Source organism: Acomys russatus, chromosome 25, assembly GCF_903995435.1.
Source record: "Acomys russatus chromosome 25, mAcoRus1.1, whole genome shotgun sequence".
NCBI lineage: Eukaryota > Metazoa > Chordata > Mammalia > Rodentia > Muridae > Acomys > Acomys russatus.
This window is the reverse complement of record NC_067161.1, coordinates 39,226,129-39,252,707: the sequence shown is the minus strand read 5'-3', so window position 1 is coordinate 39,252,707 and position 26,579 is coordinate 39,226,129. Positions and strand designations below refer to the sequence as shown.

At 50.7% G+C, this 26,579-nt stretch overlaps 2 protein-coding genes and 2 non-coding genes across 6 annotated transcripts; 3 read left to right on the top strand and 1 right to left on the bottom strand.

Annotated features, from left to right (window-relative positions):
• The first annotated feature begins 1,535 nt into the window (after positions 1-1,535).
• Positions 1,536-9,016, top strand: Znf672 (zinc finger protein 672). 2 transcript variants are annotated; one of them, XM_051167516.1, is made up of 3 exons: positions 1,536-1,859; positions 5,127-5,367; positions 7,439-9,016. In XM_051167516.1, the coding sequence occupies exon 3, from the start codon at positions 7,598-7,600 to the stop codon at positions 9,002-9,004; it is 1,407 nt and encodes a 468-aa protein (XP_051023473.1). In that variant the 5' UTR covers positions 1,536-1,859; positions 5,127-5,367; positions 7,439-7,597; the 3' UTR covers positions 9,005-9,016. The 2 variants fall into 2 exon arrangements, with proteins under 2 accessions (XP_051023473.1, XP_051023474.1); XM_051167517.1 differs by lacking the exon at positions 1,536-1,859 and adding an exon at positions 3,621-3,948.
• Positions 9,017-10,465: 1,449 nt separating this feature from the next.
• On the bottom strand, positions 10,466-18,013 carry Znf692 (zinc finger protein 692). 2 transcript variants are annotated; one of them, XM_051167724.1, is made up of 12 exons: positions 17,833-18,013; positions 17,311-17,502; positions 17,055-17,086; positions 16,254-16,517; positions 15,686-15,734; positions 15,454-15,594; positions 14,948-15,166; positions 14,784-14,861; positions 14,620-14,698; positions 13,521-13,635; positions 11,087-11,186; positions 10,466-10,976 (listed from the first exon to the last, which is right to left on the bottom strand). In XM_051167724.1, exons 2-12 carry the CDS (start codon positions 17,484-17,486, stop codon positions 10,610-10,612), a joined length of 1,620 nt encoding a protein of 539 aa, XP_051023681.1. In that variant the 5' UTR covers positions 17,487-17,502; positions 17,833-18,013; the 3' UTR covers positions 10,466-10,609. The 2 variants fall into 2 exon arrangements, with proteins under 2 accessions (XP_051023681.1, XP_051023680.1); XM_051167723.1 differs by having other exon boundaries at positions 17,311-17,499.
• Positions 18,014-22,474: 4,461 nt separating this feature from the next.
• Trnal-caa (transfer RNA leucine (anticodon CAA)) lies at positions 22,475-22,583 on the top strand. The gene is made up of 2 exons: positions 22,475-22,512; positions 22,538-22,583. It is a non-coding gene; the product is annotated as a tRNA-Leu (tRNA).
• Positions 22,584-22,797: 214 nt separating this feature from the next.
• Trnae-cuc (transfer RNA glutamic acid (anticodon CUC)) lies at positions 22,798-22,869 on the top strand. The gene has a single exon. It is a non-coding gene; the product is annotated as a tRNA-Glu (tRNA).
• Positions 22,870-26,579: the final 3,710 nt, after the last annotated feature.

The following is a 26,579-nucleotide window of genomic DNA, read 5'->3' as shown; positions in this document are numbered from 1 at the left end:
TTTACGCTTGCTCTCAGTAGCTTCTCAGTACTTGAACAGTGCAGAACTAATCCGTGAAATGGCACCTCCCACGTTGGGGGTGGGCCTTCTACGTCACTTAACCTAATTATGAAAATGTCTCCCGGGTGTGCTTACAGATCAACTCAACCCATATAATTCCTCGTTGAGGCGGTCTTCTCAGGTGATTTTTACGTCCTATCAAATTGACAAAAATAAGCACCACAGGGTGTCAGGATCAATACTGGCCAGGAATTGCCCAGGCAACGAGGCAATGATTAACTTTGAATTGCTGATCCTGCGGCGGCGTCCACCTCTGAAGTGCTTGCATTTTCAAGTCTGCAGGTCCCACCAACCTGTTTTATGTGGTATTTGCTGGCAAATAAACTCCGGGCCTCAACTAATCCAACAGTCGGCCAATTGAGCTACGTTGGTTTACGGTTTTGAGTTGGGCTGCGTTCCTAGGCGTCCTAGGCTGCGTGCGGCAGCTGGTTGGACTTCCTGGCTCTGAAGGGTTGGTTGGAAGCCGTCTCCAGTTACACTGGTCTCGACCCGGAAGACAGTTGGTCAGCAGAACAGGACTACCGTTGTCCCTAACAGTGCACCAGTGCGGGTCATTAATCTATGGGGAAGATTAATCAAGATAGTGAGCATCCGGTCTGACCTCACCGATTATAGGAAGACATTTGCTTGGTGACGGATTACAGCAACTGGTCTCCCTAAAGTAACCTGCTGCAGCCCAGACCCAACTCAACGTGGTAACGGGCTCGACGCCTTTCCCTCTGAGTGGCAGAAAGGGGCCCACGCGTGGACACGCGAAAGCAGGTTAGCAGGGCCGGCCTGTCGGGTGACACCATCGCCAGGTCCGCTCGCCCAGTTAACCCCGCCCTCCGCCAGGGCAGGCTACTAGTGCGCTTGCGCGGGCTCGATGCCCCAGCAACCAGCGACACCGAAGGACAACCGGTGACCAACAGGCAGAGCGGGCCAATCAGCATGCGGTCTCTTGGCCCCGCCCCGCCCCCGCCTCTTCCTCCGCGCGCTGAACTCAGCACTGTCGGCAGCGCGTTGTGGTGAATGCGGCTCGGAGCGGACCTTCGGCGACTGGTGAGGGGGGCTCAGGGCCTCTTGGCATGGCGGGCGGGGCCGCGGCCCTCAGCGGCCGCCGTCTCCCCTCAACCCCGGGTCAAGTGGCCGAGAAGGGAGGGCGGCGAGCGGCGCAGGCGCGGCGGGCTAGTGCGCCTGCGCAGGTTGCTCCATGGCCGGCGGCGGCGGTGCTGTCCACAAGGCCTGGCGGCCGCGAAGTCGCCTTCCTGTTGGAGTGGATCACGGGGTGGTGACAGTCCCCGGCCTGTAGTGACCGCTTCAGGAGACCCGGGGAAGCGGGTGCTGTGCGCCCCGCAGTCCCGCGTCACTCAGGGCGGCTGGCGCCCGCCGGTGGCTAAGGAAGGGCCGCGTGCGCCAACGCGGTGGGAAAGGATTCTTGGGGCCGAGCCAAAAAGACCTGGCAGGCTGTAATGTGATAGGAGTCAGCCAGTAAGTTAAGCCCCCGATTCAGGGTCTGCCTAAATAAGGACGCTCCCGAGGAGTCAAATCGCAAGTGCCGCGCGACTTAAGTTCTCGGGTTTCTGGCGGCTTTGACCTTTCTCTTTTCATAGAAAACTGTCATGGTTTCCTGTACTGAGTTATCCCAGGCTGCAGGCACAGGCAGCCTAAGTCCCCTCCTCAAGGTCACACAGTTAGTCATGGAAGAACCAGAATTTGGATGCTTGCCTTTCTGGTTCCTCTAAGCAGGTTTGTCAACATAAAACGAAAGCTCCGCAGACGGTAATGTGAGATGTAGGCCGGCTACAGCATTTGGGGAGGTACCTGCTGTTAAGTTTTAGACGCTGTCCTAGCTTTCAGGTTAGTTGGAGGCTAGTGGTATACGTTAATGTTTTCCAAAGGCTTTACCTGGCGGTACAAACGCTGTTAGATACAGAGGTGAATACTAAATGACAATTAAGTTGGTTAAAGATAGCAGAGATCACTTTATTGCCACCTTTCCCACCTCAGCTTGGAGTGCTGGGGGTGCTGTGAGATGAGCCTGGGTGGGCAGGAAGGTGGTGTTTGGGAGAGAGTTAACAGTTTTTTGGTTTGGTTTTAAAAACAAAAAATGTAAGGAACAAGTTCCTGTATCATGTTATTAGTCACCGTAATCCATCTCGCTTGGAGCTACATGAGACCTTGTCTCCAAAGTCAAGTAAAGGTAGCAGGGGAGGAAAGCCTGCAAACAAAAGGGTGGGCGGGCTAGCCCGGGGTTTATTTGTGTGTACGTGTTTGCGAATGTGCTCGAGTCCACGCACTCATGCAGGACAGAAGTATCGCTTCCCCTGGAGCTACCGCTACAGGCACTCGTGAGCCACCGGACATGGGTGCTGAGAACTGCCCAAGGTTTGTTCCTTTGTAAGAACAGCGAGCTCTGCTAAAATCACTGGGCCGTCTTATCAGTCCATGCTATAGGTTTTCGATACTATCTGGTGACAGACTTGGCTTCTGAGTGACTAGAAGATAATAGTCTCCTAAACTGACACATTCTTAAGGCCCTTAGCTTAGGTGCAGAGCTGGTTGATAAATGGCTGTTACAAGGACTAAAGATGACAGAAGAGATTCTCCATCTGCAGCATTCCAAGTCTTCACCACCATGCAAGTTCTAGTCGCTCTGCAGAATCTTCATATGTGTGACTTTTACAGGGAGCTTCACAGGTTGTGATTCCAACCCAGTTATCCAAAGCAAAGTGTATGTGTGTATATGTATATATGTGTGTGTGTGTGTGTGTGTGTGTGTGTGTGTATTATATATGTGTATATATGTATGTATGTATGTATGTATTAGATAGGACCATAGAGAACTGATTGGAAAGAGCTGGATAAAACTAACATAGCCGCTTGCCCCTGAACTACATTTTATTCTGTTTGTTGGTGTTGGGGATCCCTTAAGATTCAATCACTTGATGATGTCATAACTAAGTTTGCATAAGCAAATTCTGTGATATCCGCAAGGACAAGCCCACATTTCAGGACTCATCCCATTGTTAATTGACACGTGACTGCATGTCATTTCTAACAGAATAGACTGTGTTATTTGTGCCCATCTTACTGGTAGGCCCAGAGAGGGGACAGTCTATTCTCCCACGTTCTTCCTATTCAAGATATCTAGCCGCTCTGTACTTCAGTTTTGCACATTTGTTAGAGGGACAGAGGCTAAGCTCTTGCAGTCTGTATTTTCTCCCTCCCTATATACTAACCTCTAGCCTTCCCAGATTTCACAATCTTCATGAAAGCAAAACTTTGAATTTGTATTTGTGCCATGATCAGACTTGGTTTTTGCCGTGGAGGTTGTTATCACTCCTCTTCCGGCCAGCTTCTTGAATATGTCACTCTGGCCATAAACCCTTCTACTCACATCCCATCCGGAAAGGAATGGGTGATTGCCTCTGCCTGACTTCAGGGGTCACAGAACCTCAGGGACAACAGTATCTCAGCTTCCTAGAGGTAGGAAGACTCCAACAGAAAAGTCACTTTCACTGGAGAGCCACAGTCCACACTCCTACCCTAAGCTCCTATCCCCATTTGAGTTCCATTTTCTGGCCAGGGCCCTAAGATTAATGTAGCACACACACACTGACTCTTGGGGACCTGAGGAATGTGAGAGTTCAGCCACCTTTCTTGTCACTAGACAGGCCCTCAGGTTACATGGGGGGTGGGGAGGTAAAGGATCGCCACCACCTCAGTAATGCTGCGCAGATGAAAGGGTCATACACACAGATATGTGGAGTCAGGCATTAGTGCCCATGGCAGTAGCAGTGGTTTACTCTTCAGTAGCAGCGGGAGGAGGTGGTGTTGCTCAACCTGCAGCCCAAGTTCCAACAAGGTCTCCTAGATGGGCATCACAGAGGCCTGGTTTCCAGAAAAGTGAGTGATATCCTTTGGAAGGGATGGCCAGGGACTAGAGCCTCAGGGTACGAGGGGAATGGCACTCCACGTCTAGTGTGGCCCTAATGGTCACATTGGAGACAGGGTTTCTCTGTGTAGCCTTGGCTGTCCTGGACTCACATTGTAGACCAGGCTGGCCTCGAACTCACAGGGATCTATCTGCCTCTGCCTCCCTAGTGCTGGGAATAAAGGCGTGTACCACCTCGCCCAGCAGCAACTTTGTTCTAATACCAGCCTCTTAGGGACCCTGAGGGGCACTGTTCTTCCTCTAAGTTGTCTCGGGATTTAGAAGGTATTTATATTATTGCTCCAGTGGAAATAAAATGTTAACCATATTTTGTGTGTGTATGTAATGCTAGGGATTGCACGCAAGGCCTTGTGCATACTAGAAAAAACTTGGTACATCTCTACCCCGAAACAGTGTTGATGAGCTATTTTGCATATCTATCATTTTCATGTTAAAACTTGTAAATAAGTGCATTTGAGCATCACAACCCTTTGAAATGTTTAGTTGGTACACACAACTCTTAGCACAGCTCTGGGCAGTTACCCTCAGCTTCATTCCTACTTGGCCAACTTGGCCAAACAACTCTGGCTTCAAGCTGGATAACCTCTATGACTCCTGCCTTGGGTCTCTCTTCTATCCAAGAAATATTGGTATGGCAGAAGAGACACCCAGAGAGAATTGACTGGATTCTCACAGCAGACTGTTAATAACTATACCAAAGTGTGATTAATTTTGATAGTGACTTGGAGTTGTGATAAACTATGCTTGAAAGACACTAAAATAGTAAAGTATTCAACAGTTAGGACTTGTTGCTCATCCCGTGTAATTGCTCTTACCTTTTTCCAAAGTAAAGTTTACTGCTTATATAACACTTGAAGACTCAACTCTCAGCCAAGAAGAGACTTGATACCCTATGAGCATATACAGGGGGAGGAGGTCCCCCTCAGTCACAGGCATAGGGGAGGGGAGTAAGGGGAAAATGGGAGGGAGAGAGGAATGGGAGGATACAAGGGATGGGATAACCATTGAGATGTAATATGAATAAATTAATAAAATAAAATAAAAGACTCACTCTCAGATTAGTGATATTTAGGATAACTTCTAACTGTTCTAAGCATTACAATATTTTTTTCTATGTTCTCTACCCTAGGCAAGGACCTCTTTGCTCATATAATGGGATGAAGTAAGGAAGAGATGTGAAAAAGCCACACGGCAAGCTTGCACCCTACACTCATATCTGTTATAGAAAGAGATGGAATATTATTTTCTTTGCCTTTCATGTGTACATATGTGTTGTGTGTGTGGGTTACTTTCCTTGGGCGTGATCCCTAGGACGCACTGGAGAGGATGAGCTCCCAGAAGGTGAGGTGCCAGCCTCCCAGAGACCTCAGGTGAGTCAGAGCATTGCTCTTGTACCTTTGAAACCAGCCACTGGGTTTTTGTTTCCTTTAAATGACCAGCATGTGGGAGATAGAGGCAGGAAGTTCTTTGTGAGTTCAAGGCCAGCCAAGGCAATATAACGAGACCCTGGCTCAAAAATAAAAATAAAGGGGCTGGAGAGTTGGCTCAGCAGTTAAGCATATATACTGTTCTTGCATAAAATCCAAGTTCACTTCCCACTGCCCACCTCAGGTGTCTCAGAATTGCCTATAACTACAGTTCCGGAGGATCTGATGCCCTCTTCTAGTCTCTCTGAGTACCTGCACTCTCATGCATGTATCCTTACATAGACACACATGCATACACATGAGATAAATACTAAAATTAAATTAAAAGTAGAAACAAAGCTCCCCCTGGAGGATTCAGAGTTAACTACTCTAAAGTCTGTTCTATGGCTGCAAAGGTACCCTGCTTTGCAAGATTTAAAAATCATCTTTAAATAAGATGTCTGGGGTTTTAAATAGTCCAGGTTTGCAGCGGGGGGGGGGGTGGGTAAGGGACATGGCATACGGAAAGTGGGGTGGTATCAGGTGAGTAGGGAATGATAACTCGAGGCACTATTCTCCCTGAGTTTTAATATTTAAGAATAACCATTTAAGAAACACCTTCCTCATCCAGGCGTGGCAGTACATACCTGTAGCCTGTAATCCCAGCACTCTGGGAGGCAGAGGTCACCCAGGTCTACAAAGTAAGTCCAGGACAACCAAGGCTACTCAGAGAAACCCTGTCTAAAAAAACAAAAAAAGGTGGGGGTGGGGGGAGAGAGCGCTTGCGCACGCATGAGCGAGGTAAAGACCTTTCTCTGGATGTGATGATGCACCCTTTGAATCCCAGCACTCAGAGGCAGGTGGGTCTCTGAACATGGTGGTATAATCCCAGCTCTCTGGAGGCAGGGCCTGCTACATCTCTTGAGTTTACGGCTAGCCTGTTCTATGTATCAAATTCTAGGACAGCCAGAGCTACATAGATAGACCCTGCCTCAAAATAAAAATTAAAAAAAAAAAGAAAGTCTGTTCTTCCTCCAGAAAAAAGGCACTGGGCGTCCTTCCACCCAGCGTGGAGGGTGTCAGACCCTGAACTCTCACCTCAGGCCTGCTGCTGTTGGCCACAGGTTTCATCCACTGACATGCAGAAGGTAGAGGGCCAGTCAGTGTGTTCTTCAGCCAAGCCAACATGCTGGCCTTTTAGGATAGATTTTTCACTTCCCACAAGAAAGTAACTATTTGCCGGGCATAGTGGCGCACGCTTTTAATCCCAGCACTCAGGAGGCTGAGGCAGGCGATCACTGTGAGTTTGAGGCCAGCCTGGTCTACAGTGCGAGTCCAGGACAGCCAAAGGTACACAGAGAAACCCTGTCTTGAAAAACCAAAAAGAAAGAAATGCTGATCTGAGAGCACACTTCACTAGAAGGTACCCTGTGTGGTGTCTCGTATCTATAAAAACAAAGGCGTATCTTATCCTGGTTGACTTTACCAGTGACTGCTCCCTGAGGGCCTGGGGTCTGTCACCAGCATTGGATACTCAGTATGAGGTATGGTCCTTAGATCAGTGCAGCTGTGTCACCCATTGGGTCAGCAAATGTGTCAGACTTATTTTCTGGTAAATAAGGGATTCCCACCCAGGATGCATTAAAATGGCCAAGGAGGGATGCCAGGTAATGAGAGTTCCCTAGGGGCCCAAATCTCACCAGAAAATAGGTCAGGCATTTCTTTCTTGGCTTCTCCAGCAATGATGAGGGTTCCTAGTTCTAGCAAAGAAACACACACACACACACACACACACACACACACACACATACACACACAAACACCTTGGAATCCACGCCTACCTGTTTCATGGGCAGGTGTGATCTGTCCCTCTTTCCTTCCCAGACACTACAGAGACCCCTCTGAATTTCTGGGACTCGTGGCTTTCCTCTCTTGACTAGCTAATGTTACAGACTTAGAGAGTTCAAGGTGCCTTTTCTGTGTCCCCAGCCAAACTTGTTGCTGCCAGTGCTGACCCGGGGTGACCTCTCTGCAGGGATCACCATGATGAGCCCAGCTGTAGCCTGCCTTTGGAACAGCCGGGACACATGCCTTTGAAAGAAGAAGCCCTGGAGTCTGCAGAGCAGTTTAGCCTGTTTCCTTTGGTACTTCCAGGCCTTAAAACCACAAATTATTGACTGGAAAAGGCGACATCATGTTCACAGCACCAGGCGTGGCCACCATTAGGGAAAGACCTTATTCCTGCAGCGAGTGTAGCAAGAGCTTTCGGTACAGCGCAGTGCTGCTGCGGCACGAACGTGCCCATGGTGGTGACAAGCGTTTCCGCTGTCTAGAGTGTGGTGAACGCTGTGCTCGAGCCGCAGACCTTCGTGCACACAGGCAGACCCATGCTGGCCAGACCCTCTATATCTGCAGTGAGTGTGGCCAGAGCTTCAGTCACAGCAGTCTGCTGGACCTGCACCTGGGGACGCACCGAAGGCGCAGCCCCAACTGCCCGTGCCGCCTCTGTGGTCGTCGCTTCCCTCATGTCCCCGCGCTGCTGCTGCATCGGGTTCGCCAGCACCCACCTGAGAAGCCCCACCGCTGCCCACTGTGTGCCCGCTCCTTTCGGCAGAGCGCCCTTCCCTTCCACCTGGCACGGGCGCACCCGCCAGAGACCGCCACTGCCACTGCTCCTTCCCCCAGCACGCTCTACCACTGTACACAGTGCCCCCGGGCCTTCCACAGCAGCGCTGGGCTGCGGAACCATTCCCGTATCCACGTGGTCCCCAGCCTCAGCGACCCTGGTGCTGAGGCCCACCAATGTGGCGTGTGTGGTAAGAGCTTCAGCAAGAGTTCCACACTTACACGACATCTCCAGAGGCACTCTGGGGAGAAGCCTTTCAAGTGCCCTGAGTGTGGCAAGGGCTTCTTGGAGAGTGCCACACTGGTGCGGCACCAGCGTACTCACACTGGGGAGAAGCCATATGCATGTAGCGACTGTGGACGCTGCTTCAGCGAGAGCTCCACACTGCTGCGCCATCAGCGCAGCCACCAGGGTGAACGGCCGCACATATGTGCTACTTGCGGCAAGGGCTTTGGACAGCGATATGACCTCGTAGTGCACCAGCGCAGCCACACAGGGGAGAGGCCTTTCCCATGCCCGGAGTGTGGCCGGGGCTTCACAGACCGCTCGGACCTCACCAAACACCTGCGCACGCACACCGGGGAAAAGCCCTACCACTGTGAGCTGTGTGGCAAGCGATTTACCTGCATCTCCAACCTAAACGTGCATTTGCGCAACCATGCAGGCCATAAACCACACAAGTGCCCAGAGTGTGGCAAATCCTTCAGTGTTGCCTCCAAGCTTGCACTGCACAGAAAGACACACCTAGGTGAGCGGACAGCAGAGTGCACAGAGTGTGGCAAGTTCTTTAGCCACGGCCGGTCACTATCCCAGCACCAGCGGTCCCATAGACGTGCTCGGGCAGCTGCAGCAGCAGCCACTACTACTACCACTGTGGTCACTGAGGTGACAATAGGTGCCCCCCTTGCCCTCACAGGGCCGAGGGAACAGGAGAAGCCAGGGCTCTTAGTGTCTCCATTTCAGGAGACTTGCTAAGAGGATTCCACGAGGTGGAACAGGGCAGCTCAAATGGTTTGGGAAGGCAGCCCTGCTGCTGTTGTATTGTTGCTAGCCCTTCACCTACCTTGCCTTGTCTCTAAATGGTAACCCTCTCCAGCTCTCCCGATATCCATCCTTGTATCCCCAACTCTTGAGTACTAGGAGTGAGAACCACCACCACACCCCTGTGCAAGACAGGCCAGGTGTTTGCACTCTGGGGCTGCCACCTGCTCTCTGTTGCAGGTGTAGGCCTTAGCACTATCTTTGCTGCCTCTTCAGGCAATGTATTTGTTGGTTAGGACCCTTGTTTCTTATCTGCCTGTTAATCTCTACTGCTTTCTCTTGCTTGAGAAAAGTAGTTGCAGAGGTAACAAAGGCAGCAGAGGAGGCTGGAATGGCTCCCTTCATTAAAGGACCAGGATCTCTGGCAAGTTACTCCCTTACAGAGGTAATCAGCCTGCACAAAGGTAGGCAGAGTCCTCAGCCTGGCCATCCATGTGTCCTTTGACAAGATGACTCTCAGGGCCCAGCAAGATGGTTCAGCAAGTGAAGGTGCCTGCGGACAACCTGAATTGGGTCCCTTGAACACATGTACTGTGGTACATGTGCACACACAAAGAAGTATAATTTTTCTTTCAATAAGTGACTCCTAGGACAGCTCTCTAGCCAGGTAGGAAATGTTTGCCTTGGGATACAGCACAAGACTGTGTGGGTCCATAATGCCCAGTGGCACCATGTGAACAAAAAATTATTATTTCCAGATGAAGCTTCAAGGCCTGTGAAACTGAGTTCCCTGAGGTCCTGGGCAAGGACAGGATGTAAGCCTGGAATTGGTCAATGACTGTTTATAGCTGGTAAAATTGTTACTTGCTTGGCTTTGTGACACCAAAAGCCCCTTTGTCAGAACAGTTCCAAGATGTCATCCCTTTTGGTGGTGGTTTCTTCACTGCTGTGACAAAATGCCTAAGAAAATCAACTTAAGGATTTATTTTTGGCTCATGGTTTCCATGTTATTCCATTGTCAACTGGCCCCACTTCTTTGATCCTGAACCAAATTAGACAGGCACAACAGGCCACCTACTTTGGGGCAGGATACAGGGACAAGATACCCTTCAAAGACACTTCCCCAGTGACCGGCCTCCCCACTTGATAGCCTTCAGCTATGAATGATCAAAGGGTTAACGCACTGACAAGTCACAGTCCACAGTCCAGTTACCTCTCAGAAACCCACCCACTGTGAACTCTTTGCTAGTTCAGCTGTTTGGCTGTAGGACCCAACCAGAGGCAAATGCTAGACAGGACCGTGTCATCTGCCTCCTTGTCTAGGTCACCTTCCCCTACACCGAGGCAGATGTTATACTCTGCAGGGAGTCTGCCAAGTGAGTCTAGAAAGAAGTTGAGCATGTGAGTGGGGCCCGATTCTGCTGCACTCTGGCACATGGTAACAGTCTGTTTTCAAAAGACTCCAAGATCCTAACATCTGTAGCACAGAAGCATATACTCTGCTCACACTTGTGTAAAATGCCATTTATTGTTTCCTTGAAGGCTAAAACAGGTATCTGGAACCCAGCCGTGCCCTACCCTCAACTGCATTCCAATACCCTAGTTCCTGGGGACCATCACCTGACTTTTCTCTGTGTCCCTGAGGTCTGGTACCCCAGGTGAAGAGATGGCTGTTAAGGGTTCAGGATTAGAGTCAGGAGAGGTGCAGAGGCTAACCCCCTCAGGGGACTGCAGGGGCTCAGGGGCAGAGACATTGGGACTAGACCCCAAAGAGCCAGGTGACTCCTGTGCTGAGAGCAAGGCTGGGTGGCTTTTGCTGCGGTGAGCTGCCACGCTGTCTGGCTTCTCAAAGCGTTTGCCACAGAATTCACAGGGGAAGCGTAGGGCAGCTGCAGTCTCTGCATGCTTTCGTCGGTGCCAATTTAGGGAGGCCTTCTGACGGCAAGTAAACCCACATATCTCACACCTGGAGCCAGAGACAGGAAGGAGCCTTGATCCACCTTCACCTCCCTGGGGTTCTGCAGCCCACTGCCTGGCTGCCAGATACCAGCTCCCTCCATGGCCCCTGGCACTCACTGCAGGGGCTTCTCTCCTGTGTGGATTCGTCTGTGGATGACAAGGTTGCTGCTAGTGCGGAAAGAACGAGCACAGAATTCACAGATGTAGTCCCGGGTGTCTGTAGGCACACAAGGGACACTCGGTCATCTGTCTTCAGGCTTTAGCCCACCACCCCCAACAGAAGGTGTCAGTAGTGGGGCTCAGGAGTCTTGGGCCCTAATAGGCATCTTGACCTCCTGAACCTGATTGGTCCAGAACCTGAATGAGATAGACAGTGGGGCATCTAAAACTGCATTCTTGTCACCCTTAGTGCCTAGGTCCAACTGCCAAGCCCCTGGGTCACAGGCACACCTCTCCTATCTGGGGCCTCGGGCTGGGTCTTTGTCAAATGAGTAATGAATGGAAGGCTGGAGCCTTGTGTGGATAGGAAGTTCCAAGTGGCAGTCACACATAAGCCTGGAGTCAGAAATTGGGGTTTCAGTCCAGCCCCAAGGATACTCCCTCCATCCAGGTGCCCGTTCCACCTGCCACCCGAGTGCCATGTCTGCGAGTGGCCAAGTCTTCTCTCCTTTCACTGAACCCTGCTAGTTCCAAAGGCACTTGCTATGACCCATCATCACAACAGCTCTCAGGATGCTGAGGTTTCTCTCCTACGGCACCAAACGTAAAGGCCTACAACAGAAACATTCTCCTCGCTTCCCATGGTGCCCTTCAGACTGTCACAGCTCTCTGAAGCCCTGGCCATCATATAATTCACCTCCATCCCTCCCACTTACACCACAAGCTCTGGCTTCAAGGCCTCTACACCTGCCAGCCACCCCTGCTGCATCCAGCAGCCCTGTACCCCTGTCTCCTCACCGCTTTATCCCCCAACACAGCTCAGACATCACTACCAAGTACTGTGCTACCTCAAACACTTCAAGCATCCTGGCTCCAACCAAGACCTCCTGCCTTGTCCTAGTGTGACAATCTAAGGATTCCAGGCCGCCCATCCCTATTACCTTCTCCTAGCCTTCCCCTCTTGGCTCCATTTTCACAGCTGTCTCTATGGCCATCTCGCACATCACCAACCTATCATGTCCCTTAGCAGCATTTGCTTGCCAAACCTAGCCCTTGGCCTGCTTGGTGAGGGACATGCATACTCAACGCCCCCGCCATGGTCTTTCCTTTCACTGATGGGTTCTGCAATGCCCACTGTCCAGAATCCTGAAGATCATCTGCTCTCTCCAGCACTCTAGTGCCACACCTTTTGTCCCCCAAATCCACCAGTTAACCAGTACCCCATGCCCATATATATGAATGTGTGGATGCCTCCCTCTTGTCTCTCAGAACTCACTTCTTCTCATCAAAGTCTCCTCCCACCCTGTTGTCAGCAAGCCCTCCTTTCCTACTCTTCACCACAAGCTTTTCTGCACATTCCATCTAAGACCTTACTTATCTGCCCAGCAGAACTGTAGCCTCTCCCACACCCTCAGCTCTGCTCGCCTTGAACCCACTCCACTCTGGCTGCCATTCCCACACCAGAGCTCTTGTCACACTGTCTCGTCATCTGGTCCTCCTTCCTTGGCCTGCAGCTCTTGTCAACCTGTCCCCCCTCCTTCCTGGAGCAGTGTCTGCACTTGTCTCCTCAAGTGCCACTTTCTTTACCTTCCTCTCCCCGAGGCCTGCTCTGTGAGGGCAGATGTACCACATCAAACCTCCATCCCTCCCTCATGGCTCCAAGCACTACCCTCATGCTAATCACAGATTCCTGCTTACTCTATAAACCCCATGCTCACATCTTGATATCTAATTATCATATATTAACCCAGATTCCTACCCACTGGCCTCTTCCTTGCTTTTAGGGATGGAACAGCTTTTACCCAGCTGCCCAGACTGTAATCTTCTGAGTCACTCTATCTCCCTGCCAGTCCCACCTGTGGCTCATCCATCCCTCTCACACAGCTCTTTTGCACTCACCTAAGAGCCCCAAGCGCTGCCCACCAACGATGGCTGGCAGGCCCAAGACATCACCATCAGTGTGCATTCATGTCTACTCATCCATAGTCCCCGACTCTCCTCAGAGCTGCCACAGCCATCCCTGAAAGTCAGCCATCTCTCCGCTTTAGAAGACCTCACAATGGTCTCACCTCAAAGCAGAAGCCACATCATCCTTACTGTGGTCTTGGAGGCCTCCTCCCCATCCCCACCCACCTGCCCTCCATTCCTCCCTTCACTCAGGTCTTGCTGCAAGGCTTCTTTTACCACAGAAGCAACTTGTCCTTCCTGCTCTCCACACTCCCCTGCTTTCCCATCTCTTCGTGACCCTCAATGACAAGAGTAGACACTTGACAAGGGTTATTAACAACCTCAAGCAGGTAAGGCCTTCTAATGCACACAGAGACTAGGGGGTTCGAGTCCTGCCCAGGGCAGCTGAAGGGGTTCCGTCCCCCCACCTCCACCCCCCACTCACCGCTGTGTAGTTTCACGTGTTCCTTCAAGTGCTTTTTAAAGTTGAAGGACTTCCCACAAGCTGGCTCAGGACAGCAAAATGACTTCTGGTGGATGTGCTGGTATTTCTTGTGGTGCTGGCGGGTGGGTGAGAGAAAAGCGTCACACGGATGGCTGCCTTCCCAAGGAGACTGACTGGAGCTGGGTGAGCAGGCAGGCTCCTCTTCCACCCTTGCTTCCCCACCACAGCTCTCTCAGTGTCTGGGCCACCATTCTGGCCTCACCCTCACCTATGCACTACGGAGCACAGCTACCCTACCACCCTGACTGTTAACTGCCTTCATCTGTTCCCTCTGGATGCCTACCCACTCACTTCCTTGCACATCATCACTGCAATGTCCCTGTGCAAAATGCCACCTTGTATGCCAGGGGCAGAATGTGGCTTAGGTGAGCACAATAGCCCACATTAGTAATGTGCTGCAGTCTCCTGCTACTGCTTTTATACACACCAATGTATGGGTTTCTCCTAAAATCTGCTTTGGAAATACACAGGCCCACAGGCTCTCAAAGTAAAGCGCTGCTGAGGGGAAGGGGTCCTTTCAGCTATTTTGGTTTTTGTTTCTGTTTTTCTATTTTCTTTTTTCAGTTTGGAGTTCCCACCCAGGCCCCGGCATGTGACAGGCAAATGCTCCCCGACTACACACCACACCCACACACTGCAGACGTGCTTCACCTGAACTCCCTAACGAGCAAGGCCTTCTTAGGTGAGCTGGTCACATCCTGGATCATGGGTGGCACAGGATGCTGCCTGCATTCTAATCCTGTGTTTCCACAGTTAACTATAGCAGCTGCTGCACTCTCCCATATACAAGGTTCATGTCTGACCCACTGATGCCCTTCTCAGGCCCATCCTGTCCACCTACACTTCCCCATGCCTCTGGGCCTCCCTACACGTGGGGCCAGAGGCCCTTACTGTGAAGCACGTGCCTTTCCTTCTGCACCAAAGGCAGTATGTGCTGCCTTGCACATGCTAGACAATTGGGCCACAGCTGGGCTCTATTTACACCTCAGCTTCCTCCCCAGCCCCAGTGGCCACACGGGCCTCAACTTGTTTCCCTCACATTCAAATACTGCCGGTTGGAGAAGATCCTTCCGCAGCCAGGGAAGTCGCAGGGCATCAGCTCTCTTTTGGCAGCTTTCCTGGTGGGGGGAGAATGGGAGCAGGACTCCTGCCTGCTCGGCCTCACTCCTGATCCTCCCCAGAGCCCCAACACCCCAGGCCTACCTAATTCTCCTGAGCCCAATTTGGGCAGTGTCCTCATCCCAGGTCGGGTGCGGTGCAGACTGGGCCTGACTCCCAGGGCTATGGGTAGCAAAGGAGAAGCCAAAGGCCTCAAGAATGACACCCCCAGGACACCCCTGCCCTCTGTGTCTCAGCCACCAGGTTACCTGTCCAGAGACTCAGTCATTTGCAGCTCTGCAGAGGCCTGAGGGGTCCTGCTGAGTCCCAGCTGCACCTCAGCATCTGATGTCAGAGCAGCTATGGAGCTCGAAGCAGCATGAACAGCACATGGAGTGGGGAGCGTTGCAGGCACTGGCGGGATCTCTCCCTCCTCAGGTGTGTGGCTAACAGGGGATGGGGGTGGCCTAGGGACATCTGGTTCACTGCTGGAGAGAGAAGCAGGAAGGGGGCATTATCTCTCTGGGCAACCCATCACCCCTGACCTAGTCCTAACCCCTCAATAGAAAAGCCCCAACTCCCACAGCACGCTCTCCTGCTCTCTGCTATCGGACATCCCCAACTTAAAGCCTACAGTCCGCTCTCCCCAGCACCTGTCCTGCCCACCCTGCAACAAGACCATCCAGTCCTCCGGATGGCACATCTCTGAGCTATAAGGCCAGCTGCCTCCTCCCTCTCTCAAGCTGGTCAGCATCCTCCCTCAATCCCAACTGGCTCATCTGGGGAGGAGCTGTAGGTCCATGGGCTGGCATCACTGAGCAGCTCCTCTTCCTCTTCTTCCTCCTCCTCCTCCTCCTCTTCCACATCCTGGTCCTCTCCTGGGGGCGGGAAGGTCTCCAGCGAGGATTCTATTCCCCTGCAAGCTCAAGAGAGACAAGCCTGAGAAACTGCCACCTCACCCCCACTACCTCTGCAGACCTGCCTTGCCCCTCACCTCCCACCCTCACCTGGACAGCCTGGTGTCTTGAGCGCTCTCCTGCTGTTCACATCCCAATCCTGTTGGCACAAGCAGGTCATAAGAGAAGGAGGCAACCCGGTTGGCTTGGTTGCACATTTTACAGATTCAAACCTGGTTTCTAGCTTCTGTCAAAGGTAGCATACTATCACGCTGCAGTTTTGCTTCCTATACCTAGCAATGCATGTGAAGCTATGTTTCTTTGCGAGCATAAAAGGATTAGTAACTCCAGCACTTGGGAGGTGGAGGCAGAACCAGGCTACTTAGCCACGTGAGACCCTAATCGCAGCCAAATAAGCAAATCACAGATTAAAAAGATGAGTTTTTTTTTTTTAAAGATTTATTTATTTTATTTATTGCATATGAGTGCTTTATCTGCAGAAGAGGGTATCAGATTACATTAGATGGTTATGAGCCACCATGTGGTTGCTGGGAATTGAACTCAGGACCTCTGGAAGAGCAGGCAGCACTCTTAACCACTGAGTCATAAAAAGGTGAGCTTTATAAACCCGTCTGAGCTAGAGAAGACTGGAAAGCTTTTGCTTTCTCCATAGCCCTACCTTCAGGCTCCTGCTTCCTCCGAGCCTCTGAGCACCAGGTCCCCTCAGGAGTGTGTGTGAGGGGGGCCTGTGTAGGCATCTCTGAAGATGTAGGAATCAAAGAAGGTTCCCAGGAGAACGTGTGGCCTGCTGAGCACTCCCACACAAGCTTCCGGTCTCCACCTCCAGGCCCCCGAAGCCCGGGCACGAGGCTGCACTCCCGGCTGTGCGTATGAGACAGGAGCACCAGGTACTGCAGACCCTTTGGGGGCACAGACCCTGGACCTGGAGGTAAGAGGAGGCAGTCAGGCAAGGTTGGAAAGCCCTTTCACCCAGAAAGCCACTCAGACAATCCTGTCCCTGTAAACCCATGGGCAACCTCAGCCCAGATGTGGCTTATCGGGTTTTGTCTTGCTATTTTGTTTTAAGCATTCTTTTAAAAATATCTTGTGTTTAGTTGGCTTTACGTATCTGTGGGGTGGGTGGGTGAGTAGTGCACATGAGTGCAGGTGCTCCAAGAAGCCAGAGATGTTGGATCTCCCTGCAGCTGGAGTTAACACGCAGTTGCGAGCCCCCTGCCATGGGTGCTTGGGAATAAACCTGGCCCCTCTTACGAGAGAACACGCTCTTAACCACCCAGCTGCCGCTTCAGCCCCCAGAGGAGTTTTTGTTTTTAGCCTAGACCACCCACCCACCCCAAGGTCCTGACAGGCCTATTTCGGGTTTATCCTCTTCCCAAACACATTAACGGCTTCTGATCCAATTCTCTTGGAGGCATAAGTGTCTGGGAGACGCCGCTACCTGTTGCCTACTTTTACCTACCTGCACAGAGGACACAGCCTGAAGAGGTGTACCTGCCAGAGAAGAGCTTGGGTCAGCTCAGCTCAGCGACTAGGAAGCCAACCTCCCTCAGCCCCCACTGAAAGGGGCCAACCCCACAGACCTCCCATTCGCTGGAGCGGTGAGGGGAGGAGCCGGGCAGGGCCCACCCAGCCCACCCAAGGGAGAAACCCGAAGCTGTAGGAATGGGCTGGGGGTTCTGCCTCGGTGCCCGCCCCAGTCCCTCCCGGCCCCTAACCGGTCCAGCAGGAACTTGGCAAGCTGCGAGTGCAGGGAGAAGCCCAGTCGCTCCTTGAGGAGGCACCACTGCTCCATGTGGCCGCCCAGGCGGATGCGGCACTTGCTGCGGCGCGCGTCCAGCTGTCTGCGCTTCTCCCTCCGCCGGCGGGATGCATCTGCCACCGGAGAGGCCATGCGCGCCCCGGGCCTGCTAGGGGAATGTGGTGCCATCGGGGCGCCCCGGGCACACAGAGCACCCCCGCTCCGTCAGCACTGAACGGGCACCAGACCACACTACCTCTGCAGCACTCGCGGCTCTCGGATCTAGCCACTACTTCTTAGAGGGAGGGTGGGCACTAGGGTACCGGGGGCGGGGGTCCACAGGTTGGGGTTAAAGACCTTAACTGGAAACTTGCCCTCTTTGTCCAGGGGGCGGCGGGGTGTGCGTGTAGCCGCGCCTCGGCCTTCTTAGTGCCTCCCAGGCAGGGGAGGCCCACCCAGCACTGCCAGGGCACCCGGTCAGCCTACGTCGGGGTCTTACCTGCGCGCCCCAACCCGCCTTAAGCCACACTGCGCCTGCGCCTCCCGGTCCCGCGTGCTCGCTCCGAGAGCCACGGGAGAACCGGGGCCCACCTCGCGCGCCGCCGCCGTTTCTCCTTTAAGAAGAAACTGTCCCCTTGGAGTCGGGAGGCTGGAGCTAGGACTTGCTGCCGGGAGCCAGCGACGTACGCCTGCGCACTGGGCGCCCCGCGCAAAGCCTGCCGGAAATTGTAGTCTCGTATGCCTGTCAGGGGATTCTGCAGTCATTGCTCATTCTACTTAGTGTCTTGGCCTCTCGGTTGCCACCAAGCAAAGGCGAGCTGCAGCATCCGCATCCTGAAGCCAACTAGAGCCCTTTCTGAACTGCTAGACTCCAGCTGCAGCCCATAACCCTCTACCATCATCTGTCCTTCGAGAAGTTGCCTAGACTCTGTACGGGACACTTTCATTTCACATTATGTACCAGTGGCTCTGATGGAGTTATTTCCATCAGAGCCACTGCAAAGGGCGCTTTCCAATGTCACCTTTCTGTTTCCTGTTTTGCCTGAGACAAGGTCTCATGTAGTCCAGGCTGGTCTCCAGCACACTGTGTAGTGAAGGTAACCTTGAATTCCTGCCTCCGTTTCAGGTTCGCTGGGATTGCGGGTCTGCACCTCTCTGTGTTGCCAAATGAAGTGGCCAGTTCTGCTGCTGCCTCCCTGCCCCAGAATGCAGGAGGCTTTAGCTTTCTCCTCCTCTGCCAAGCGTTTATCTCACTTTCTCTTCAGCTTCACTCTCTGAGTTCACCTATTTCTGGTTTCCGCCCTCCTTGCTAGCTTTTTTTTTTTTTTTTTTTTTTTTCCCCCTCTCTCTCTCTCAGGTCCTTTTTATGTTTCTAAAAGATGGAGTGTATAAGGCTCAGCCTTGGCAAGCCTCTCTTTTAGGTATGCTATTTGGGGGTGTGTGTGTGATCTAATTAGTTCACCCATTGATGCCCCCCAGGTTTCTGCTTCTGGCTACCCTCTTTGGATTCCAGACTCCTTTGACGGCCTAGTCGACTCTCCATGGTTAACTCAGTCAATACACTTCAAGCATATAAAGAATTCTAGGATAGTATCTGGCCACGGATATTAACAATGAACAGCCACGAGCCTCAAACCTCACTCCAAGTCACCTGTACTATTGACAGCTTTTCCACGGAGAATCACCACAAACAGGAGAAGTTCAGGCTGAAGAGATGGCTCAGAGGTTAAGCGTGTTGACTGCTCAGCCAGGGGTCCTGAGTTGAATTCCCAGCAACCACATGGTGGCTCACAACCATCTATAATGGGATCCAATGTTCTTTTCTGATGTGCATGGAGACAGTGTACTCATATGCATAAAGTAAATAAATAAAAATTTAAAAACCAGGAGAAATTTACTCCCTTACAGTTTTGGAAGTCAAAAGGTACCTTGCACTAACATGCTGACAGGAGAGAGAATTTTCTTCTTGCCTTTTTTGTTTTGTTTTGGTTTGGTTTTGGTTTTGTTTTTAGAGACAAGATTTCTCTATGTTATCTTGGCCATCCTGGATTCGGCTTTGTAGACCAGGCTGCCCTCGTACTCACAGCGATCCTCCTGCCTCTGCCTCCCGAGTGCTGGGATTAAAGGCATGCGCCACCACGCCCAGCTTCTCCTTGCCTTTTCTATCATCCAGGGGTGGCTAGCATCCCACAGCTTCTGGCCAGGTCACACTAGCTTTTGGCTCTGGGGTCACATGGCCTCAGTCTAGGGCAAGCCTTCCTCTGTCTCTTTCAAACACAGAGCCCACTTGGGTATTCCAGATGTCTCCCCATTTCAACACCTCAAACAATTTTATCTACAGAGTGTTTGCTAACAGAAAGCAACTGTCACAGATTCCAGTAATTAGAACATGGATATTTGGGGTGGGCGGGGTGGGGTGGGGTGGGCAACTATGCCTCAGCCCACAAGACCATCATCATAGGCTTTGAGGTATCTCCCCAGAGAAAGGTGCTTTCTGAGTTAATGCCTAGAACTTCCAGAAGGGTCGGATGGAGAGAATGGGCTCCACAAAATGGTCCTCCAGAAACGTGAGTCATAGCACGCCTGCTCACACAAGTTGTGTGCACACAAAAGAATTTTATTTTTAAAGATGATCACCAGATGTGGTGGTGCACACACCTTAATTTTAGCACCTAGGAGGCAGAGGTAAATGGATCTCTGTGAGCTCTGGGCTAGCATGGTCTATATATATCGAGTTCTGGGCTAGTTGGGCCTATAGAGTGAGACCCTGTCTCAAAAAAAAAAAAAAAAAAAAAAAAAAAAAAAAATTAAGCCAAAACTTAAAGAGACTGTCTTCATGGGGCTGGGAAAAAATGGATTCGAAGTTAGTAGTGCTTACTGCTCTTGCAGAGGATGAGAGAGTTGGTTCCCAGCACTCAAATCAGACATCACACCCACCTGTTACTCCAGCTCCAGAGATCCAGCACCCTTTTCTGGCCTCTCAAGGCACCTGCATTTGTGTCCACAAACCCACACACAGACATACCCTATATAATTTTTTTTATTAAGAATTTCATTTGCTGCAGCCAGGCATGGTCACTTAGATACCGTGGTGCGCACCGCACCTTTAATCCCAACACTCAGGAGGCAGAGGCAGGAGGATCTCTGTGAGTTCAAGCCAGCCTCATCTATATAGTGAGTTCCAGAATATCCCTGGCTATGTAGAGAGTCCCTGTCTCAAAAAGAATTTATTCTCTGTGGGGAAGAGGAGGAGCTTCAAAGAAGCCATACTGTCAAGCACCACAGCTTACTACACTGGGGACATGAACTCATCCGCTTTACAGTGTGCATTTATTTATTTATTTCTTCTGGCTACATGGTTTCTTGTTTGTTTGCTTGTTTTTACATGTTTTTGTTTTGTTTTGTTTTTTTGTAATCTCTTTAAACCTCGGTGTGGTTTTTACCATCCTATAGATCTATCATTAACCAACTTTTAGTTAAGCTCCTCTGAGCCCTCTTTCGGCTAGGCCTGGACTTTGGCCCCCACCTGTCTCTGGCCTGAGCCGCCCTCCTGAGGGAGTCCGTGGAGAACTCCCTCACCCCTGCTCTGAGAAGTAGTCTTTTGACGCACCCCAACTTCATCTCCTTCCCTTTGAGGGATGTCTATGTCTTTGGCTTGGTTTTTGGAGAATTCTGTATGGTCTGTTTAGTGCCCTCGACATCTGCTCTGAGAACTTTCCACCCACTCTGGCCACCGTTGGTTTCCCTGGCTACAAACCTCCAGCTGTCTTTGCTAGCTCTAAACAGCCTGTCTCTCTCTGCTTCTGCAATAGTCTGAATAGAATAACCTTCCTCGCCACTTAAACAAGGGCAGAATATTTTTGCTTAGCATCATTCATTAATTGAATGTATTAGTGTTTTGCTTCTTTACTTAATTTTTGAGACAAGGTCTCGAGTTTCCAGAACTTACTGTTCAGCTGAGGATAACACTGAGCCAATTACACTGCCACCTTAAAGTAATGGGACTGTAGGCTACTACGTACTGCCTGTGTATATTAATTTTTGAGAAACGTTTTATCAAAAGAAATTTGCTTTAGTGACGCCCTCCTCAGCAGTTCTAACCCCTCTAGATGCCATAGTTTGGGGTTTTTTTTTTTTTTTATTAATTTTTTTTTTTATTAATTTATTCTTGTTACATCTCAATGTTTATCCCATCCCTTGTATCCTCCCATTCCTCCTCCCCCCCCCCCCCCCCATTTTCCCATTATTCCCCTCCCCTATGACTGTTCCTGAGGGGGATTACGTCCCCCTATATATTCTCATAGGGTATCAAGTCTCTTCTTGGCTACTTGCTGTCCTTCCTCTGAGTGCCACCAGGTCTCCCCCTCCAGGGGACATGGTCAAATGTGAGGCACCAGAGTACGTGAGAAAGTCGTATCACACTCTCCACTCAACTGTGGAGAATATTCTGACCATTGGCTAGATCTGGGAAGGGGTTTAAAGTTTACCTCCTGTATTGTCCTTGGCTGGTGCCTTAGTTTGAGCGGGACCCCTGGGAGTTTGGGGGATTTTTGTTGTTTGGGTTTGTTTGTTGTTTTCTCGCAGGTTGAATAGCCGCATTTATCATCTCCCTCAGCTCACCAGGGCAAAGGGGAGGTTGAGGTTACGTGGAGGAAGAAGGGAAGTAAAGGGGGAAGAAGGGAAGAAGGAATAAGTTGCGGAGGCGGCGTGGGGGAGAAGAAAGGGAAAGACGGGTGGTCTCGGAGCAAAGCGCTCAGCTACCATCATGCTGGCCCAGGGCAGTTCTGCAGGTCGCTCCTGCGCTTTCCCTTTGGAGGCTAAAGCACTCGGAGTCCTGTCGCCGCTGCTGGAGCAACCCAGGTCGCTCGGAAGCGGGAAATGCAGAACCTCCCCCCCCCCCCCCCCCCCCCCCCCCCCCCCCCCCCCCCGGCTCTTCGCAAAGGAACGAGGTTGACAGCGCGTCCCTTCAGTGTCGCCCGCCTATCCCAGCCAGCGCGGTTCAAGCTCACTGAATGGCACCAGCCTCGAATCTCCGCCCAGTGGGGCGTGGAGCCCGCAGCCACTCCAAAGCAGAGGAGGGACCTTGTGAGGCGGCTGCCGTACAAGCTCCAGGAGCAGCAGGAAGAGAAAAGCTGCCGGGTGTCAGGATGGCCGAGTGGTCTAAGGCGCCAGACTCAAGGTGCTTAAGCCTTCCCCTATGGGTGTTCTGGTCTCCGAATGGAGGCGTGGGTTCGAATCCCACTTCTGACACATTCCATTTTGCGTGCTTTTTTTTTTTTTTTTTTCCCTCCTTTCAGGAACCTAACCCTCCCCCGCCAGATTCCTCACAGCTGGCGTCTTTGTCTCGTTCTCCCTGGCGGCGGGTCGCCAGGTAGCCTAGTCGCTAATTTACAACCAAAGTACAGTTGCCTGTCACCGTTATAGTCATCTAGTCTGGTGTCTCGAGAGCACCTTCAACATCTCTTCCCTGGTGGTCTAGTGGTTAGGATTCGGCGCTCTCACCGCCGCGGCCCGGGTTCGATTCCCGGTCAGGGAAGTACTTGTTTTGCTTTCTTTTTTCTTTTCGGTTCCATTATTTAGAGAAGATCACACTGAGTACTTAAAAAATAAAAGTGAGATCGAATTCGGTAGTACTTTCTGTTTTAACGGAGAAACAGTTGTGAACACCAGCAGCCAGCCAGACGGTGACGCTGAAGTACACTATTTTCAGAAGCACCCAAACAAAGCAGCACTCCCTGTGCCCTGGCTCCTGCTCAGAACCTGTCCAGGGGCCCTCACTGCAGCTCCGAAGGAAGGGAGCGCTGCCTTTCTCATTAGAAAAGAAAGAAGGAAAGAAAGAAAGAAAGAAAGAAAGAAAGAAAGAAAGAAAGAAAGAAAGAAAGAAAGAAAGAGAGAAACAAATAGAAATAATTCAATCAGCTCTGCCAACACTGATATTATCTTTACTCAGAGTCAACGCTGGTCAATATTTTGTCACATTCTTTTTGTCTCTGAAAATAGAGTATTGATGATAAACAGACGATAGACAGAATAGTGGTAGGTAGACAGCTTATTGACAGACAGGTGATAGACAAACAGAAAATAGATGGTAGATGAATGACCAAATCTATTGATAGATGATTAGCCAGTGGATGATAGACAAATGGTAAGTGATTGACAGATAATTAACAAATGAGTGATAGACAGGTGATTAATACACAAAGACAGATAGGCAGATGATAGATAGATATCCACAGGTGTCCATCGCCCCATCCTATCGTTTGAAAGTAGCGCACTGTTAATTCACACAGACACCGAAGAGCGTCGCCGCTGGGGTGTCCTCCTGCATTCTTTGCCATTTTAGTGCAAAACTTCAGTCAAAGCCAGACCACATTCCCGCTGCTCCTGGCTGTGTCTATAGCACCCTCCGCGCCTGCTTTTGCTTTTCATTCTAGGAATTTCTGTTGCCTGTGGAGAATAGTAACTGGAAGTTTTGAAACGGCATCTTTGTTCAAAACGTCACGCCCCCTTATCTCCCGTCGATGCTGGGGCTCAGTCCAAACGCCTCCCTCATAGTAAGCACGTGCTTCTAGTGCTAAGTCCTGAACGTCTTTACCATCTCCCCAAGACTGTGAGTCTGGCTGAGTAATTTCTGTTGCTTTCAATCAAAGCATTCATTTCTCCCTAGGCACCTTTTCTGGCTCAGGTCTGTGTTGTGATACTGTGTGCCTAGGACTGTGTTGTGCTGTCTTTTCTACCAGGGTTAACTAAGGCAAGGGAAATGCCATTAAGTTTTTAAAAATTATTTTTAATTATGTGTATGCACACGCACATGTGAGCACGAGAGACCCTGGAGCTTTCGTGAGCCCCCTGACGTGGATGCTGTGCTACCAAACTAACTCTGCAATCTCCAAGCCATCTTTCCAGGCCCAGAAACATCATTTTAAAGAACGATAAATAAATAAATAAATAACAGCGTTTGTCAGAAATCCCGCCTGAGTGAAAAGTTTTCAGTGCTCGAGGTTGTAGGCTCGCTTATCAGATGCACAGTGTTAAGCTAGCCAGTTGTGTGAGGCTGTGAGGCTGCCCTCTGACCCCTTTGTGGTAGGAGTAAAAGCCCGGTGGGGACCCTCTGAGTGTTTTTGCTTGCTTGCACAGACAGCTATGCATTCTTCTGCGACAGTAAAATGTCTGCCCTGGCCAAATATCTGGGGTTATGTGATACTTTCCTTGAGTCCTCCAAACCGCCCCCCCCCTTTTTTTTTTCATTGTTGTTTTTTTAGATAGGGTCTCTCTGTGTAGCCTTGACTGTCCTGGACTCACTTTGTAGACCAGGCTTGGCCTCGAACTCAAAGCAATCAGCCTACCTCTGCCTCCTGAGTGCTGGGATTAAAGGCTTGCGCCACCATGCCTGGCCCTCCAAACCCATTTCTAACAGGACTTCACCCTGGCTTCCCGGGGAGCAGGTGTGGTGGCACACAGCTGTAACGGCAGCATCTGGGAGGCAGAAGCACACAGATCTCAGTGAGTTAGAGGCCAGCCTGAGTTGCCTATTGCGTTCCATCCAGGCAGGTCAGGGAGTTAGTTCACCTTGCTGGCCTGAGCTTGCCTCTTCTGTCTTGTGCCCTGTGCCTCGGGCAAAGTCCTGCCTGGTGTTGCGCATTACACAGGGCTGCGTATGTTTCTGATCTCAGGGTAGAGTGAAGTAGATGAAATCCCAGAAAAAAAAATGGTTATAACTGCTTAAAGACATGAAAGAAGGGGCTGAAGAGATGGCCCAGCTCTGTCTTACTGAGGTCCTGAGTTCCATTCCCAGAAGACACATGGTGGCCCACAACCATCTATAGTATCTATACTGGGATCTGGCGCCCTCTTCTGGCATGCAGGCATACATGCAGATAGGGCACTCATATACATTAATGAATAAATAAATATTTTTTAAAAATAGAAGAAGTGGGGGCTGGAGAGATGGTTCAGTGGTTAAGAGCACTGCTTGCTCTTCCGAAGAACCCGGGTTCAATTCCCAGCAGTTGTAGGTGATCTGACACCCTCACACATAAAATAAAATTAAAGAAATTATTTAAAAAAAAATAGACGAAGTGAAAGAAGTCATAAATGAGAGAACACAGAAGGACAGGACAGCTGGAAGGTGAGGTAGAAGAGTTAGAGAGCATAAGCAGTGCTTCCTACATGAGGGACGCTGTAAAAAAGACAAATCAAAGAATCATGGCCATAGAACAAGCAAAAGTTCATCCTAAAGGCATTTTCAAAAAAGCATCTTAGTAGGGCTGGAGAGATGGCTCAGAGGTTAAGAGCACAGTCTGTTCTCCCAGAGGTCCTGAGTTCAATTCCCAGCAACTATATGGTTGCTCACAACCATCTATTATGAGATCTGGTGCCGTCTTCTGGCATGCAGGCAAAACACTGTATACTTAATAAATAAATCTTTTTTAAAAAAAAAAAATCAGTAAAGTCATACTGCAAGATTTCCATTAGGGAGTGTGGCCTTTAGAAGATCAGCCTGACTAGTTTAGAAAAAAGCAAGACTGGAAACAAAATGTGCTGGATACAATGGTGCTCAGGGGGTAGAGACTGCTGGACCTTATTTCAAGCAGCGAGTTTCAAGCAAGCCAGCACTAGTGAGACCCTATCTCAAATAAAAAATACATAAAATAATTCCCTAATGCTTGTACTGGAGAAAGACGGTCTTTTTAATAAATGGTACAGGGAAAACTGGATGGTCTGTGTAGAAGAAACTAGCCCCTTACCTCTTGTGGGGTACTCACCAAAAAAAGACTGCTCAGACATGGGTTTAAACAAATAGCTGGTCAGAGACTATCCTGGGTGTTTGGGATCCCAGTGAAGTCCTGTAGAGACCAAATCAACACCATTTTGTGTTCAGGGCCTGAGCACCTGACAGCTCCCCCCCCCCCCACACACACCCCCCACCCCCACCCTCACTGCCCCGGAGTTTCCAGGGAGAACCACAAACACACAGCTAGCAACTGTCCCTAGGAGCTTGCACCGGGGCCAACCAATCAGAGCTACAAGTCACAGGGACCAGTAGACCCAATAGACTGGATCAGTAAAAAGCCTCTTGCCTTTGCATCGATCTGGGACTCTGTCTCTCAGATCAGTAAAAAGCCTCTTGCCTTTGCATCGATCTGGGACTCTGTCTCTCACTGGGGCTTCCAGGAAAAGACTCTCCCGACAGGAGTCTTACAGTCAGTCCCGAGCTTTTCTCTCAGGGTAAGCTTTTAAGCACAA